At 59.5% G+C, this 15,495-nt stretch overlaps 2 protein-coding genes and 1 long non-coding RNA gene across 9 annotated transcripts in view; 1 reads left to right on the forward strand and 2 right to left on the reverse strand.

Annotated features, from left to right (window-relative positions):
• Positions 1 to 226: 226 nt before the first annotated feature.
• Positions 227 to 2,943, reverse strand: NUDT16L1 (nudix hydrolase 16 like 1). 2 transcript variants are annotated; one of them, XM_039732527.1, is made up of 3 exons: positions 2,689 to 2,935; positions 2,099 to 2,359; positions 227 to 1,193 (listed from the first exon to the last, which is right to left on the reverse strand). In XM_039732527.1, exons 1-3 carry the CDS (start codon positions 2,911 to 2,913, stop codon positions 786 to 788), a joined length of 894 nt encoding a protein of 297 aa, XP_039588461.1. In that variant the 5' UTR covers positions 2,914 to 2,935; the 3' UTR covers positions 227 to 785. The 2 variants fall into 2 exon arrangements, with proteins under 2 accessions (XP_039588461.1, XP_039588462.1); XM_039732528.1 differs by lacking the exon at positions 2,099 to 2,359 and having other exon boundaries at positions 2,689 to 2,943.
• A 216-nt stretch (positions 2,944 to 3,159) lies between these two features.
• The window catches only part of MGRN1 (mahogunin ring finger 1), a 49,405-nt gene continuing 37,069 nt past the window's right edge, over positions 3,160 to 15,495 (reverse strand). Inside the window, exons 9-18 of one of the 6 annotated variants that reach the window (XM_039732520.1) lie at positions 14,595 to 14,663; positions 12,535 to 12,694; positions 10,285 to 10,394; positions 9,399 to 9,470; positions 6,879 to 7,102; positions 5,783 to 5,906; positions 5,307 to 5,352; positions 4,602 to 4,709; positions 4,073 to 4,117; positions 3,160 to 3,661 (exon numbers count right to left, since the gene is read on the reverse strand). In XM_039732520.1, the coding sequence (XP_039588454.1) occupies positions 4,077 to 4,117; positions 4,602 to 4,709; positions 5,307 to 5,352; positions 5,783 to 5,906; positions 6,879 to 7,102; positions 9,399 to 9,470; positions 10,285 to 10,394; positions 12,535 to 12,694; positions 14,595 to 14,663 (954 nt within the window). In that variant the 3' untranslated portion in view covers positions 3,160 to 3,661; positions 4,073 to 4,076. Of the gene's footprint in view, positions 3,662 to 4,072; positions 4,213 to 4,601; positions 4,710 to 5,306; positions 5,353 to 5,782; positions 5,907 to 6,878; positions 7,103 to 9,398; positions 9,471 to 10,284; positions 10,395 to 12,534; positions 12,695 to 14,594; positions 14,664 to 15,495 lie in introns of those variants that run through there. The other 5 variants (XM_039732524.1, XM_039732519.1, XM_039732525.1 and 2 more) reach the window with 5 other exon arrangements.
• On the forward strand, positions 4,099 to 5,126 carry LOC120513283. The gene is made up of 2 exons (XR_005630234.1): positions 4,099 to 4,233; positions 4,931 to 5,126. It is a non-coding gene; the product is annotated as an uncharacterized LOC120513283 (long non-coding RNA).

Raw genomic sequence — 15,495 nt, forward strand, 5'->3', positions numbered from 1 at the left:
GACAAGCTGCTCCCAGCCCCTGCCTGGAGCCCTGGGGAGCACAAACCATTCTAGAGCAACACAAACTCAAGGGCTGGCATGGTAAAGCACCTGAGCCAGCCCACGCCTCTCCTGCCACCCCCAGCTCCAGCCCTTCACCTCTGCCCTCTGTGCTCCCCCCCCCTGCACCTCCCCAGCTCGGGGTCACCACCAGCTCTGCACCAACCCTCAAAAACATTCCCAAGTGTTAAACTTTCAGCAAAGCCATTTATTCCACTTTCCTGCTCCCACAGATCTCCAGGTAGGGACCCACATGAGCATCCCCAACGCCCCAGAGGGAATTCATGGCACGGCTGCCCCGTTGTGCCAGCACCCCAAGGGGAGCCTGGCCCCTAACACGGGCAGAGGTGCTTGACCAGAAGCCCCAGGCCTCAGCTGTGCCCAGTGCCAACACAGCCACGTCCGAGTCGAGACGGGGCATTTAAAAAATTAGATGTTTTGTTCCTTACAAATGAAAGGGGGACCTGACAGCAGCAGTGTCCCTGAAATCAAAGCGTTATTCTAAGGCTCTGGCGCCCTCACGTAAGCACATGAACTCTCTGCAGGGGCTGTGCAGGTTGATCTGGGAAGCTCGCTAAGAGTTTAATGGCCATAAAAATAAAATCGCTTTTCCCTGCTTTAGACAAACCCAACCCCTCCCGGCTGGGCAGTGGGACCGCGTGGGCAGCCACTGCAGCCAGCCACGGGTCGGAAAGTTAGAAGTCTCTCAGCTCACCCACTTTTAACTGAGCGCCATCGCGGCGGCGTCACTCCATGCCCTCGGCCTGCTCGGCCATGGCGTCAGCGCCCAGCCCCACCTGCTGCTCCAGCGCCTCGGCCTCGCCCTCCAGCCCCACCAGGTGCTGCTCTGCCCCCCCGTGCAACATGCCCGGGTGCTCTGCCCTCTCTCCCAGCTCATTGCCCGCTCTAGCCAGCTCGTTGCCCGCCTTGTGGTGTCCTGCTGCCCCTCCGGCGTGGTCGATGGCCGCCTTCTTCGGCCTCTGCGTGGCAGCCACCGCCTCGGCCAGCTTCTCCTCCGGCACCATGTTCAGGATCTTCAGGGCAAACAGGAGCTGGAACTTGGCGGTTCCTACGAAGGAGTTGGCCAGGAAGTTGGGCAGCCCGCCCATGCGATCCTTCTGGGTGTAGAGGGGGACACGGACCATGCCCATCACCTGCAACAGCACGGGCACGGCTCAGCAGGGGCCACGGCAGCGCCAGCCCCCCGCCCGCACCCTCTGCCCCACACCCTCACCCGGTGCCCGCCAGCCCTCGGCCCAGGCTTGCCCTGCCCCCGTGCCAGGCTCTGCCCCTCCCTCCCACACCAGCCCCTGCCCTTGCTGCCCTCAGCCCCACTGAGCCCCTTCAGTGCCCCTGCCCAAAGCCCCCAGGGCCCTGCTCTGCCTGCCCAGCCCCTCAGCCCGGCCCTGGCTCTGCTCCCCCTTCTGCCCCTTTGCAGGGATCCCGCTGCCCCAGGCCACTATGGGAGTCCCACTTTCCCCTCCATCCGTGCCCTGCGTGGTGACACCACGGCTGTCCCACGAGTCCCCCTGTACCAGGCCACGACCCAGAGCCCGCTGCCTCGGCTCGCGGCTGCCGACACCCACCGGGCGCCCCGTGGGCACGGGGCAGGCCCCGGCTCTCGCGCGCTGCCCCGGGCGCGGCTGCCCGCGGGCAGGAAGGTGCCCCCCGCAGGGGAGGAGCTCGGCTCACAGCGACATCACCACACCGAGGTCACGGTCCAGTCCGGGGCACTCGGCCCAGGGCAGGGGGGATCCCCCCGGCTGCAAACGGCCCTCGCCCACATCCTGAGGCCGAGCGGTAACACGGGCTCATCCCTGCGTGGGTGGACACCGGGAACAGCTGGAGCTCGAGCTGGCTACGCTCGGAGCGGGCGGCACGACCCCGGGCACGGTCCCTAACGCCGCTGCCTCGGGCGGTGCGGGCACCTGCCCACGGCAGCTCGACCTGCGGTGCATTCCCCGGCCGGGCTGGCCAGGGCAGCCCGGCAGACCCAGGAGGGAAGCGGCGCCTTCCCTGGGCTAAGTGAGAGCTCGCACACCCCTCGCGGGTGTCCCACCTCCATCCCGTGGTCTCGGGAATGCACCGCGCTGATCTCGATGGTGTGCAGCTCCTCCAGGGTGAGCTGCCTGGCGTAGAAGTGTGCCACCACGCGATGTGGCCCCTCTGTCAGGTGCGAGCACAGATAGTCAGCTTCCGTCAGGCGCACACAGCCTAAACCCAAGCCCAGCACCCGATTCAGACCGTCCTCCAGGGACCAGTAACGGCGATCCACGAACCCCCCGGGAAAGCCCAGCAGTCCGTCAAATCGCATCTGCATCTGCAATAGAGGCGCAGGGTGTTAATGGGGCACGGCGCGGCCCCCGGCGGGGGGCGAGGGGGCTCACGGAGGCCTCCGGAGGAGCCGGAGGAGCGCGGGAGGCGTCGCGGCCGCTCCGTCGCGGCACTACCGGCCGGCGCATCCAGGACCATCCACCGACAGCGGCCCGGCCGCAGGGCTCCGCGCCCCGGCCGCGCAAGCCCGCGGGCTCCCCCCCGGGCTCGGGCCCAGCCTGCCACTACCGCGCTGAACGGGAACTACCGCGGAGCCGCCGCCCCTCAGCCCGCCGCCNGCCCGGCCCGGCCCGGCGCGGCCTCGCCCCCCCTCACCAGCACGGCGTAGCGCAGCGGGATGCGGCCGAACAGCATGCCCGGGTTGGGCGCGTACAGCATGGCGTGGCACGAGTGGCTCCAGCCCGGGCCGAGCCGCATCGCCTCGTACCGCGTGAGCGGCTTCAGCTCGGGCACGCCGGGCACGCCGAGAGTGGGCAGGGGCGGCAGCGCGCCCATGGCGGGCAGCGGGCCCATGGCCGCCATCGTCCCCATGGCCGCCATCGCCTCGCGCCACCGCCGCCCGCTCCGCGCACGCTGAGGGGCGGGCGGGCTGCGCGCGCCGCTCGCCTTATTAGGGCAGCGCGGCGCGCGGGGGCCAGCGGCGCGCGCGGCCAATCCCAGCGGAGCGCGCGGGGAAGGAGGGGCGCCGAACGGCACGCCGGGAAGGAGGCGGGGGCGGGAACGAACGAGCCCCCCCCCCACACACACCCCCGCCATGCCCTCCCGCCCCCGGCGCAGACGCAGTGCGGCGGCTGCTCCACGGTTTATTACTACAAACATGGACGGGGAGCGGGACGGGCCCCGGGACCCCCGCAGAAGCAGAACAAGGCACACGGCGTGGGCAGCGCCGGGCTCTGCGGGAACGGGGGGCACCCCGAACGGGCTGGGCCGGGCTGGCCCCCGCCCTCCGCCGCTCCCGCGGAGCCCCGCGCCCCGGCAAGGCAGGGAGGGCCACAGCTATGTACAGGGGCAGTGACAGCAAAGGGCTGTGCTCGGTACGTACAAAATATACATCGGTAGTGTCCTTCATCTGCCGCCCCGGCGCCACGGACACGGCCCGCGGCGGCAGCAGCCCCTACCCGGCGCGGGGAGCATGCACGGGCTGGGGCCGCCCAGGGGCACGGGCAGCCCGGCCCTCACGGAGCGCTCTGCTCGTCCTCCAGGTGCAGACGGCTCTGCTCGAAGAGAAGGGGCTGCGTGGGGCTGCCGGTGCCGCGGACGGGGAGCGTCTTGGTGAAGTCGGACGAGCCTGGGTGAGGACAGGGAGTTCAGCGGCAGCCACGGGAGCCTGGCGGGGTGTCAGCCATCCCTCCCCCTGGACTGAGCACGGGAGGTGGGGCTGCAGCCAACCACTCCTGCCCTTGGGCGCAGGCTGAGTGTCACGGGTGGGACACAGCGGGGACGCTGTGTGCCACAGGCTGGGAGAAGCCAGCAGGGCCCTGGGTGTTGGTGGTGTCCTGGCACTCGGGGACAGCAGGAATGCTGTGCCAGCACTGGGAAGGGAGCGAGGACAGAGCCAGCAGTGCAGCCTGGCTGGTTTGCTGCTCCTCCTTCCCTGCCCACGGCAGGACCAGCCCCATCCCCGCTGTCTGCCAGCACTCCCAGGAGGGCCCTGCTGCCCCCCACAACAGGGATGCGTAAGAAGAACGAGAAGACGTACCAGCTTACTCCTCTATACCAACAGAGCAGGAATCAGGACCAAGTGCTGCCCAAGACAGGAGGGAGGAAGGCAGACAGAGAGGGAAGGAGACATTAGAGAGGTAACTCAGAACAGACTGCGACTCTACGGAAGAAAACAGGCTGCAACAACAACAGTCAGAGGTGAGGACAGCGCAGTGTCCCTGTCACACCGGGACCCTCCCTGCCGTGACAGCACCGCTTGCCCCCAGCTGCTGGCCCACAGGGCTCCCCTCCCTCACCCCAAGCAGGAGCACACTTGGGAGCACACAGGAGGCCCTTGTCACACAGAACTGTGCTGGGAGTGGCTGTGGCCCAAAGAGAAGAAAGGAGGGGAAGGACAGAGACACGAGGGTGAGGGAGGAGGAGAGAGAGGGGGTCACCTCTGTGTAATCCCCCCTGCCCACCGCTCACCCTGGGGAGCCCGTGCACCGGGCAGGACTGCTCCAGCCCCACGCCAGGGCTGTGGGACAGGGCTCCAGGGGCCCCGGCCCCGCTGGCGCGGCCGTTACCTGGCAGGAAGACATCGACCGGGGCGTCGCTCTCGGAGCGCGTCAGGCTCCGGCTCTCGCCGCAGCCGCCGTCCTGCAGCACGTCTTCCACCGAGGGCGGGCGGCTACCTGGAACCAGCCCAGAGCACGGCCCCTCAGCCCCCGGGCGCCCACGGCCAGGGTGGGCCGAGCTCTTGCATGTGGGGAAGCTCCCCAGGCCCCCCAGCCCCGCTGCAGTGCTGGTCACACTGGCCCAGGTCACAGTGGCAAGGGGCCACCTCTTCACGTGCAGCCTCGTGGCCCAAAGCGTGCCCATCACTCCTCTCTCACCCCATCCTTCTCCCCTGTAGGTGCTGACTGAGCACCAGAGACCCATCCCAAGGACCCAGAGGCCCATTCTGTGTGCCCAGTACCATGGATGTGCTCTCATCAGGACCCCAGTGGTGTCCTCACTGGTGCAAGCAGAGCTTGTGGCATGGAAAGCTCTACCTGAGTAGAGCTCAGAGCAAGGCAAGATGCTTGGCAAATAAACCAGGGAGACCTGTGGATTTTGCTCCATCGCCTCTAAGAAAAGACCGTGGGACCTTTCCCTGGTGAAGAACAGAGCCTCAGAAATGGACTTAGGGGGCTGGATGTTTCTGAGCTCATTTGTCCATTCCCCAGTTGTCCCTGTCCCACCCAACAGCACTGAACACCGAGCCGAGGTCTGGCTGCACCCACACATACCCTGCTGCACCGATGAGGCCTCCTCCAGCTCTTCCCCTGCCACGCTCTGTAAGGAGGGACAGCACAGGTTACTTCTGCAGCTGGAGCTTTTGCTGTGCCATTCTCCTGCTCTGGCTTTCTCCAGGGAGCTGTGCTCGGGGCCAGGGCTTGTTCCAGGGCAGGAGCAGGGGCTACCCCAGTGCTGTAGCACTGCAGGCTGGGATTGGAGGGGTCTTACCAGCAGTGGGCACTGGAAGCTCCTAATGCCCAGCTCCCACCCCCGCCCCAAACCCTGCCAGGCATGCCCAGGATGCTGGGGAAGGTCAGCTCTGCCATGACTGAGTGGTTTTCCACTGCCAAAGAGGTGTCAGGAGCACAGGGAGTGGCTATCTCCTTCCCCAGGGGGCCTTAGGGGTAAACAAAGCAGCCAAGACTCTTGGCTGAGGCAGTGGTCCTTCAGGAGGCACTTCCCATGTCCCAGCAGAGCACACACTTACCTCTGGAGAGCTGGTCTCCCTCAGGACCAGCTCACCCCCGCTCAGCACCGCCTGCGAGTCAGAGTCCTCGGAGAGCTTCTCCTCATCCTCCTCATGGATTGGGGATGAGGGAGACCGTAGTGTGCTGCAGCAAGAGAAACTCCATTTGCAGGGAGCTGCCAGCACCCTGGGGCCTGCAGGACTTGGGGGGCAGCACAAGCCTGCTCTCATGAGCAGGAGCTCAGAGTGGGGAGCTGAATTCATCATGGCCACATGGGGAACAGCAGCAGCAGGGCAGGACAGAGCCAAGTGGTGCCAAACTCCAGCACAGCAACAAGAGGCTCGGGTCCCACGCTGCTCCTCACACTTTCAGGGCTCCCTTCCCAGGTGAAAATCTGGGCTGGAGCAGTGAGGAGTGCCAGGAACAAACCCAGTCTGATCTGATCTGAACAGCCCCATATCCTCACCTAACCCCTCCATCACAGGGCCAACAGAGGAGCCTTCAGACAAGAACTACAGGATCTCAATTCAGCACTTTGTGCTCTGAAATCCAGGTCACTCCTCCCCATTCCTTTGCTCCTGAGGAGCTTCATGGAAAGCTGAAATCCAATGAGGTTTGGACATCAAACGTAAATTCTAGGACTAAGTGCATTGGGAAGGAGACACTTCCATCCAATGTCTTTACTGTGGGGGTGGTGAGGCCCTGGCACAGGCTGCCCAGAGAAGCTGTGGCTGCTCCATCCCTGGAAGTGTCCAAGGCCAGGCTGGAAGGAGCGTGGAGCCACCTGGGATAGTGGAAGTTGTCTGTCCACAGCAGGGAGTTGCAATGAGATGAGCTTAATGGCCCTTCCCAATGCAAACCATTTTGTGATTCTATGATTAGAATCCTCTTTCTTTTGGTGACAGAGCCAGTCCTTAGGAGACTGTAACCAGGCTGAACACAGGGACAATGTCCCAGTTCCCTCCCTGGCACAAGCACCTGCTGGCCTCCTGAAGTTCTGGGTTAGCTGTGCTAACAGCAGTGGTGGGACCAGCCAGAGCCCTCTCCTGGCTCCTGGTGCGTGTGGCCACCAAGCCTCAGGGCTGGCGAGAGGAGCGGACCCCGTGCCCTGCTGACCTGTCTGGAGACTTGCTGCGCTTGCCCTTTGGGTGGGCGCCCTCCAGGGCTCTGTCCATGGCCACGAGCGGGCGGCTGGCGGGGGGCAGCCCGTCCCCCAGCCCCGAGTAGGAGATCTCGTCGTACAGAGGGGCCGAGGGCAGCGCGGGCGACGCCGAGCGCAGCCCGTTCAGCGCTTCCAGCAGCGAGATGGGCTCGTAGCCTGCGGGGATGTTGTCAGAGCTCTGCGGGTGACAAACAGGGGCGTGGTAGGAAAACATCGCCAGGCTGGAAGCCTGCTGCTCCCCCCAGGCAGCCCAGCCCCACAGCCACCTCCTTGGTGCCTTCCCTGGACGGCCACACATTCCCCTCAGGGCTGCAGTGCTGGTGATGCTCCAGGCAAGCTCCCAGAGCAGTGCTTGAGAGATTGGGCATCCCCCTGATGTGCTTTCAAGAGCTGGGCAAGGAGGGTGAGGAAGCAGGCTCCTAAAAAGCTGCTATAAAATACGTTTGGATTTTTTTCCCCTGAAAGCTCCTCCAGCGGTTCAGAGACATTTCCAGCTCAATGAACATCCCACTTGTGCTCCCAGCCATGGAACATGCATCTGTTTCACAGCACCACCAGTGTCACCAAGGCAGAGCTGAAGGAGGGGAGCATGTGTGCACCAGCTGAGAGATGGTTCTTGAAGCCTACCCCAATTCCATTTCTCCCATGTCCTCTCAGCTGCTAACACTGGCTCCATGCACAGCCAGCTCTGCTGAAAGGCAGGAAAGGGATCACAAAACCACTGGCCTCGTTAGGAGGAGGAAACCCACACCAACTCCCATTCTCTCTGTAAATCACAAAGCTGCCACTCAAAGGGACCCTTGCAAAGCCATTAAATCAACACTGGTTTAACTCCAAAAAAACTCCTGATCATAAAGACCCTGTGCACCCAGAGACAAATGGGGTTTATGCTGAGCCCAGGAGGCCACAGGCAGCTCAGCCCAGCCTGATGCAAATCAGGAGGTGACACTCCCACAGTTCAGGCTACATTAAATTGAGATGTTTCAGCCCTGTGTCCTCAAGGAGATGGTTCTAAGCTGTACAGAGGATGGCACCATGCTGCTCAGCCTGGCCATGAACCTCCACAGCCTCTGTGTGCCCCGTGTCTCAGTCACACCTGCAGATGAACCTGCCCAGCAGCCTGTACCAACACAGCCCTGATTTGGTGAGAGCTGAGTGCTGAACTGACTCACCTTGGTCACAGGAGGAGTTAGGGCTGTTGGGGAGGGAAGAATGAGTGGCACCTGGGGTCAATCCCCAAGTCCTGGTGCTACTGGTGCTGTGAGCTTTGAAGATAAAGAGCTCAGCTAAACAAGGAATGGGTTCCCAGCTGCTGCCAGCTGTAGGTGGTGGGGCCAAAAGCCATCTCAAAAAAAACTTTTCATCTGCAGACAGCAGCCCAGCTGTGCTATTCTGTGTACAGAAAAGTCAGGGAGACAAACTTCCCCTGGATTTCTGTTTGGGGCTTTGTCTCCTGGCTGTGCAGGGCAGGCCCTGAGGGTTCAAAGGCTGCCTGTTGCTGTGCTGAAAGCTCAGGTTGCACAGCACAGCTCAGAGCCTGGAGGAGGATTTCCCAGCCAATGGCTAGGACACCCTCTCTGGGACACCATTCCCTTCTGGGACACTCAGGAACACTGCCAGTCCCTGTGGGAGCCTTGCAGAGAGCCAGGTCATGCCAGAATGGGTTCAAACCTGAACCAGCACCAGGTTTTCTCCAGCCCTTCAAGCCCAGCAAGTCATGTTCCTACAAGGCCGAGCATCAGAGGTGGCTTGAGCAAAAAAAAAACCTGCAACTTCCTTGACAGAGATGACAGCCATGGCTGCATTTGATGGGAGTAAACAAAGAGGGCACAAACAGCCTGCCTGGCCTGGGGGCTCCCTCAGGTTTCCCCTTCCCAGCTCCTGGACCCCCACAATTGCCATTCATGCTGTCCCCAGCACAGCACTGCAGTTACACTGCCAAACCCACTCAGAGTGTCCCCAGCCAAGACAAGCTCCATCCTTCCTGTTCCTGTAAAAGCAAACCAGCCTGTCACAGCCAGTGCTCCTGAATGCAAGACCAGCTCCAGCTGCACCTCTACATGCCAGCACCACAAACCACACCAAGATGTGCCCACACCAAACTGCCCAGGGGATGAGGTAAGTGCAAGGAAGCTTTTGGGTGAGCTGTGGGACTGCAGCTTGCCCACAGTCCTAAGAAGCTGTGAAAACATCTTGGCCAGGAACCATAAATCAGCCAGGGGACAGTCCCTGAGAGTCAGCATCAGACCCCTGTGCCAAGCTTGCTTGTTCCTCCACAGGCAAACCAGGGATGTCAGTGATTAACTGTGCAGGGTGTGAGCATCTCACTGCCAGTGTGAAGGATGTGGAGTGTCACAGCCTGGCAGGGGCACAGGCCAAACCCAGAGTGTCAGCAAGCCCTTGTGTGTGACACTGCCACGTGCAGGTGACACCGCTGGCAGAGCTGCCAAGTGCAACCAGCAGAGTCCACTTACTGTTCTCACTTCCCTCCTAGGCTTCCTGCTGGGCAGGGAGACAGAGCTCACCTTAAGGGGTTTAAAGGGGTGCTGTCAAGAGAAAACCATGTTTTAAAGAAATTGTTTCTTGAGGTTAAGTGACAGGAAGAGACACACAGCATCTCCCCACCTCTCTGCAGGTGACAGCACCGTGTCCTCCACACACCACACTCTGCTTCACAACCCTCAGGCCTTCACCACCCTATTCCTCAGCCCCAGCTGAAGGCAGCAGAGGGCAGCTGGATAAAGCCAACCTTTTTCTGTGACAGTATCTGTTCCCATGAAAGCCTGTAGGATGGTCTAGATGCACGTGTCCTTCTCCTCACTCTAATCTTGGTGTCTCACCAGAGCCAGCTGTGCAACAGCGCTGCTGCCCTTACCACACTGGGACATCCAGCTGGGCCCTGAGGCCACCAGCACGACACCTCCCATCCCACACTCCCTCAGATGCATGCCAAGACACCCAGGGAAGCTGCCACAAGGAGGCCTTTCTACTCCCATGCTGGGAACCCCTGTGCCAAGGGCATTTTATCCGTGTGCTGCCACAGAGATGTGTTTGCAAGTCAAACTGGAACCCTTCTGCCCCGTTTTCACAGCTCCCACCCTGTCATGCCCAGAGTCTGCCACTTTTCTGTTGGGCCAGGCAACAAGAAACCTTCTCGTCCTGAGATTTCTGTGGATTTGTTTCCTCTAGTCCAGTTGTGTTGATAAGAAAAGGCAGCACTGCTTGGGAAGCCCTCAGAGGAGGGTGTGACCAAGCCTCCTGAGGTCCCAGCCATCAGTCCAAGCAACTCATGCACCCAGCAGCTCTTGCTCAGGCTGAGACCAACGGGCAGGCTTTGCACAGGGCTCAGCAGGTACTCACAGAGTGCTCATCATGGTCCACACTCTGTGCCAGGACAGGGCTGAACGACACCGGCGACAGAGCCCCCGGCTTCTTCCTCACCGCCCGGATCTGCAGCAGGGCACGGAAGGCTGGGAGAGAACAGGAGGTGGTGACTGCACAGCCCAGCAGGGCCAGGCCATGCCACAAACACACCGTGGGCACGAAGGAGCTCCCCTGGGCATGGGGAGTGGGGCCATGGAGAGCCCCAAAGCCCAGGGATGGGGTCGGGCTCCCATTGATCTGCACAGGGAAGGGATCTGCTGGCTGAACAAGTCTGGGTGCACAGAGCCCTGGTGGAGAACAGGCACTGCCTGCCCCAGTACAGTCATGGACAGGGTACTTCAGCTATTCTGCAAATGTAGAGGCCCAGAGAAGTTCCCCTTAAGGGTAGGTCACAACAACACAGTAAGAAAAACATGAGCTCAGCCTCAGGAGTGCACTGCATGCTGCAGGTTGGGTGGGGGAGTCATTAAATCCCCTTTGGGCTCCTTCAGACCCCACAAACCTCAGCCCTGGGGTGGTGAAAGGCTCCAGCTGAAGGTTAGTGCCTGTATTCTTGTCTCCAGCACAGCCACCCCTCAGTCCTCCCACCACCAGAGCTTTGATCTCCACTCCCTGCAGATCTCTCCTATCTGCAGATGTTTCACATGGCTTGTTGCTCTGTGCCAAGGGTGCACACAAACGAGCCAGACATCTGTTCTGATGCAGCTGTGAGGACCTGCCAGGCATGTTCCTAGTTCTTGTTGCACCTAGCCCCTTCAAGATCAGCCTAGAGCCAGAGAACAGAGGTACAAATCTATCCCTGCTGCCTCTGCACTCCCCAGCAGCAGATTCCCAGGAAGTCTGAGATGGGGGCATTTTCCAAACAAATACAACCTACTCCCCTACAGCCTGCAGATGGGACAATGTTGTTCCTGTGTCTTATGATGTGCTACTTATAGTCAAAGCAGTCTGGCACTTCCTCTGGTGAGATCTTGCATTTGGTTACTGCTCTTTGCCATGTTTGGGCTGTTTGGACTTAATTTCTCAGGCCAAACATCAGTCTCAGGCTCTTTATTTCTTTCCCTGAGAATTGTCAGTTAGAAACAATCAAATACCTCAGAGACCAGGGGGTAAAACCCACACTCTGCCCCTTCCAGCAGGAACACAAAATTCTCAAGGGCCTCCTGTGCCTCTGTGCTTTCGAAAAAACACAGAATTCAGCAAATGCTGCCTGAGTGTCAAAACATGTATTTAAGTTTTTCCATCTTTTGGCAGCTGAGCAATGCAGGGGTTAAGCCAATCCTCCTAACTCCTGGCAGAGCAAAAGACTCCAAACTGACTGTTACCTCATCCCTGCCTCCTGGTGAAACCTGGGTAAGGTTGTCAGAAGATTAAAAAAAATCATGCTGTATACTTGGACACGCCTCCAGTGGTGCTGGTGCTCTCTCAGCCAGATACCCTCAGGATAAAGCTTCTCCATCCCTTCCTTTGGGGGATTTTCCATCTTCTTCACCAAAACACAAGAACTGCTGACACGGCACAGCCCAGAGCACCTGCACCTTCAGATCCACCCAGGGACAGGGTGAGTGAAGAAAGCCCTTCTCCTCCAATGCTGAGCCTTGGGGTGGGGGACTGAAAAGAGGCTCCTCCTGATCTTCACCAAAAACACAAGAACTGCTGACATGCCACAGCCCAGAGCACCTGCACCTTCACATCCACCCAGGGACAGGGTGAGTAGACAGAGCCATTCTCCTCTCCTGTCTGAGGACCTTTATTCTAGGTCAGTCAGAGCAGCAGCACGTGCAATGCTGAGCCTTGGGGTGGGGGACTGAAAAGAGGCTCCTCCTGCCAGGAGCTGGGCAGGGCCAGGTGTCTCAGTTGGAAATGGGTGTGTATTCTACTCCTGTCTGATGGGGCAGTTCTCTTCTGTTCATGGGGCAGTTTTCTTTATCTCTCCCACAGCCAATCCTCCCTCCAGGAGATCTCTGCTGTCCATGGCCACTGAGTGTCCCTGCAGGGCTGATCAAATTCCAGCATCCCATGGGGAGATGCTGTGCCCAGGGCAGGAGCCAAGCATTCCTACCTGGATCCAATCTGAGCCTGGAACAGCACAGCAGCCTTTGCCCACTGCATTCCCAGAGGAGCAGCTTTCTCCTGCCCTGCATATGGGGCAGGGGCTGGCCTGGTGGCCTGGGCACTCAGGGACCCTGCAGATGGGGCAGGGGCTGCCCTGTGGCGGGCACTCACGCAGCCTGCAGATGGGGCAGTTGTTGGCCTGGGAGCGCAGCGTGTCGGCGCAGGAGTTGCAGAGGCAGAGGTGGCGGCAGGGCAGGATCAGGGTGTCCCTCAGGTCCGACAGGCACACCACGCACTCGTTGCTGTTGTCGCTGTTCTCGTCGTCTGAAGGCTGCAAGGAGAGGCAAAGGGTTGGCGTGGCAGTGTGGGGGCTATGCCAAGCTGCCAAGGGACAGCAGCCTGGGGGAATTTCCCACCCTGAAGTCTGGAAATTCTCTTTTTGCAGCTCTCAGCAGGGGTTCCTCAAGGAGAGCAAACTGTAGCCCACACAGCCCTGCTCACACTCCTTCCTCTCAGGGTACTGCACTGGGAATTCGTGGCAGAGTTGTCCTTCCCCACAGCCATGTTCTGTTCAGAGAGGACCCATTTTGGGGCAGGGAGCCCCTTGACTGCAGCTGACCAGGAACAAGCTCCTGCCTCCCATCCTGGTGGCTCCAGGGTCAACAGGGAAGTGAACTCTTTGGCACTCTGGCCTTTCTTCCCCACAGACAGAGCAGCCCCACAAGGAGCTCTGTGCTGCCTGTTGTTTCAGCCATGTCTAGCCCAGCTTCCACAGGTGCCCTGAGCAAGCGAGTGATTCTCCTGCATCCCCTGTACAAACTCTGATGCAGCTGCAGGAGAACCAGCCCAGGGCACTCACCTGCCCATAGCTACCCTGGTAAAAGGCTCAGTGTGCACCCATTCAACATAATCATGGTTCACACCCATCTTTATCAAAGCCCCACAAACTGGATCACAGCCACTGATCAAGACGGAAGAGAAACTCCCTCTCCAACCACAAGACTGACACCAGAAAACTCCACAGTCTCCCCACTGATGTCATAGAAGTTGTGCCAGAGCCCACCACAATGACCCAGGATGGGTACCCTCCACCTTCACCTGGGGCTAACATGTGCTAGACCATGAGCAACCTCGGTGTAAACAGCACTTGTGCTGCTGCCACATCCTCACCCAGCCTTTTTTTGGAGGGAGAGCAGGCTCTTTGCTGTCCCACTCACATGGTTTGCTGAATAAGGAAGAACAAAAATGGCCCCAGGCCACTTGTCTGATAGGCCAGGAACATGGGATTGCTGGATCACGAGAATCCTCACAAGACCCAAAAAGAAACCCTCAATCCTGTTAATACTCCCTCAATACTGTGCAAGAAAAACCTTGGAAAACACTTCTCCCTCCTGCCTCTTCAGGTGCTACCTGTTGGCACAGGCAGATAGGGATCACAGGATGCTCTGGGCAGGGCACTGGAGAGAAATCCTGCTTGTCTTGCTCCACTGTGTGCAGACAGTGCACCCCACACCCCGGAGCTGTGTGATCCCAAGGCCAGCACTGGGTACACTCCACAGCCCAGGTGGCAGCAAAGGGCAGCTCTACAGAGGCTGAAGAAAGAATAAAGCAGTCACACAACCTGTGCAGGGCTGTGCAGCAGCCTGGGATCCAGCAGCAGCTCCTGCCTCAGGATGGGATGTTTCTGGTTATGGCATTTGCACATATATCCCTTAGGAGTGCTGTGCTCCCTCCTGCTGAGGAATGCAAGAGGAATGTCTCTGGACACTGGCAAGCCCCAGAGAGCTCAGTTCTCTGGAACACTACTGGAACATGCAGAACCCTCAACCAGAACATGGAGGAACCACAAGAGCAAAGCACAGACACCAGGCACGACTGCCTTGACTGCAGAGAGACAGCAACAGTGGCTCTCTACAAGCCCTAAAAAAATCAGTGCTCTGACACACCCCTGGGGCATTGATACCTTTCTCTCCTAGCAATCCCAGCCACAGGGAACATCCTCAAGAGCCTCGTACTGCCTAAAATTACCTCAGCACAACTCCACTGACTGTTTGGGCCCGACACCAGGGATGGTCTGTCATCCCTGGGCTGCTTGGGTGCCTGCAGGAATCCCACAGCTTGGACTCTGGGAAGCACCTCCACACTGCCCTGACAATCCCCACCATTAAGCTCAAAAGCAGAAGGTGCAGGCTGGAAGCTCCCAGCTGAGGGAGCCTCCTGGGCAGCTTTACCTTGGTCTCCTGGTTGTTTTTGTTCTCGATGCCGTAGATCTCCTGCAGCAGGTAGCTCACCCGGTCAACCTAGGGGAGAACACCACAGCTGGAGTGACAGCTGCTCTGTCCTTACTGGTTTATGACCACCTTCCCTCCCTCCCCATGTCAAATGTCACTGTAGCTCCCCTATAGTGACAGGAAAAAGGTAACAGAAACAAATATTGCAAAGGAGAGCTGGGAGAACAAAACTCTCCTTGCTCAAAAAGCAGAGTCCATCCTGCCTGGTCTGAGCAGAGAGTAACAGAAGTTAGCTGGGCTATCAAGGTAATCTAAAAACAAGTACTCTGCTTGTCCCAGCCTTTGGGAATACACACCCACAGCTCAAATAATCCAGAGGCAATCAGCTTCTACACTCCTCTCCTCTGTGAGGTCCTGCTTAGCTTCAGCCAAGATGAACTTCCACCCATTTTTGCAACCTCAGAGGATGGGCTGTGCCAACAGCTCCCTCCTGGCACACCAGTGGCAGCACATCACCCCCCTGCTCATCCCCTGGGAGCAGAAGGTTAAGCTGCTTATGCTGAGGACAGACAAACTGTGTTCCTCAGCATGAGGAGCACTTTAGGAACAACTCTATGTTAGTGCAATGTCGTTTACTGCCATCCCCAGGCCCTTGGTGGCATCTCTAAATTGGGGGTGTGGTGGCAGAAGGTGCTTGAGGCACAGGTGGAAGTTGCTCAGAGCCCCAGCCTGGGACAACTCCAAGCCATGACTTCTGCAAACTGGCAGCTGCCTGCAAACCCCACTGAGCAGCTGAATTTCAGCACTGAGGCTGATTCAGTCAAGATTCAGTCCTGTTAAACATCTTTGTTGATGATCTGGATGGGGGGATCAGATGTACCCTCAGTAAGTTCACAGACAA

Source organism: Passer montanus, unplaced genomic scaffold (genome assembly GCF_014805655.1).
Source record: "Passer montanus isolate IOZ18808 unplaced genomic scaffold, ASM1480565v1 scaffold8, whole genome shotgun sequence".
Taxonomy (NCBI): domain Eukaryota; kingdom Metazoa; phylum Chordata; class Aves; order Passeriformes; family Passeridae; genus Passer; species Passer montanus.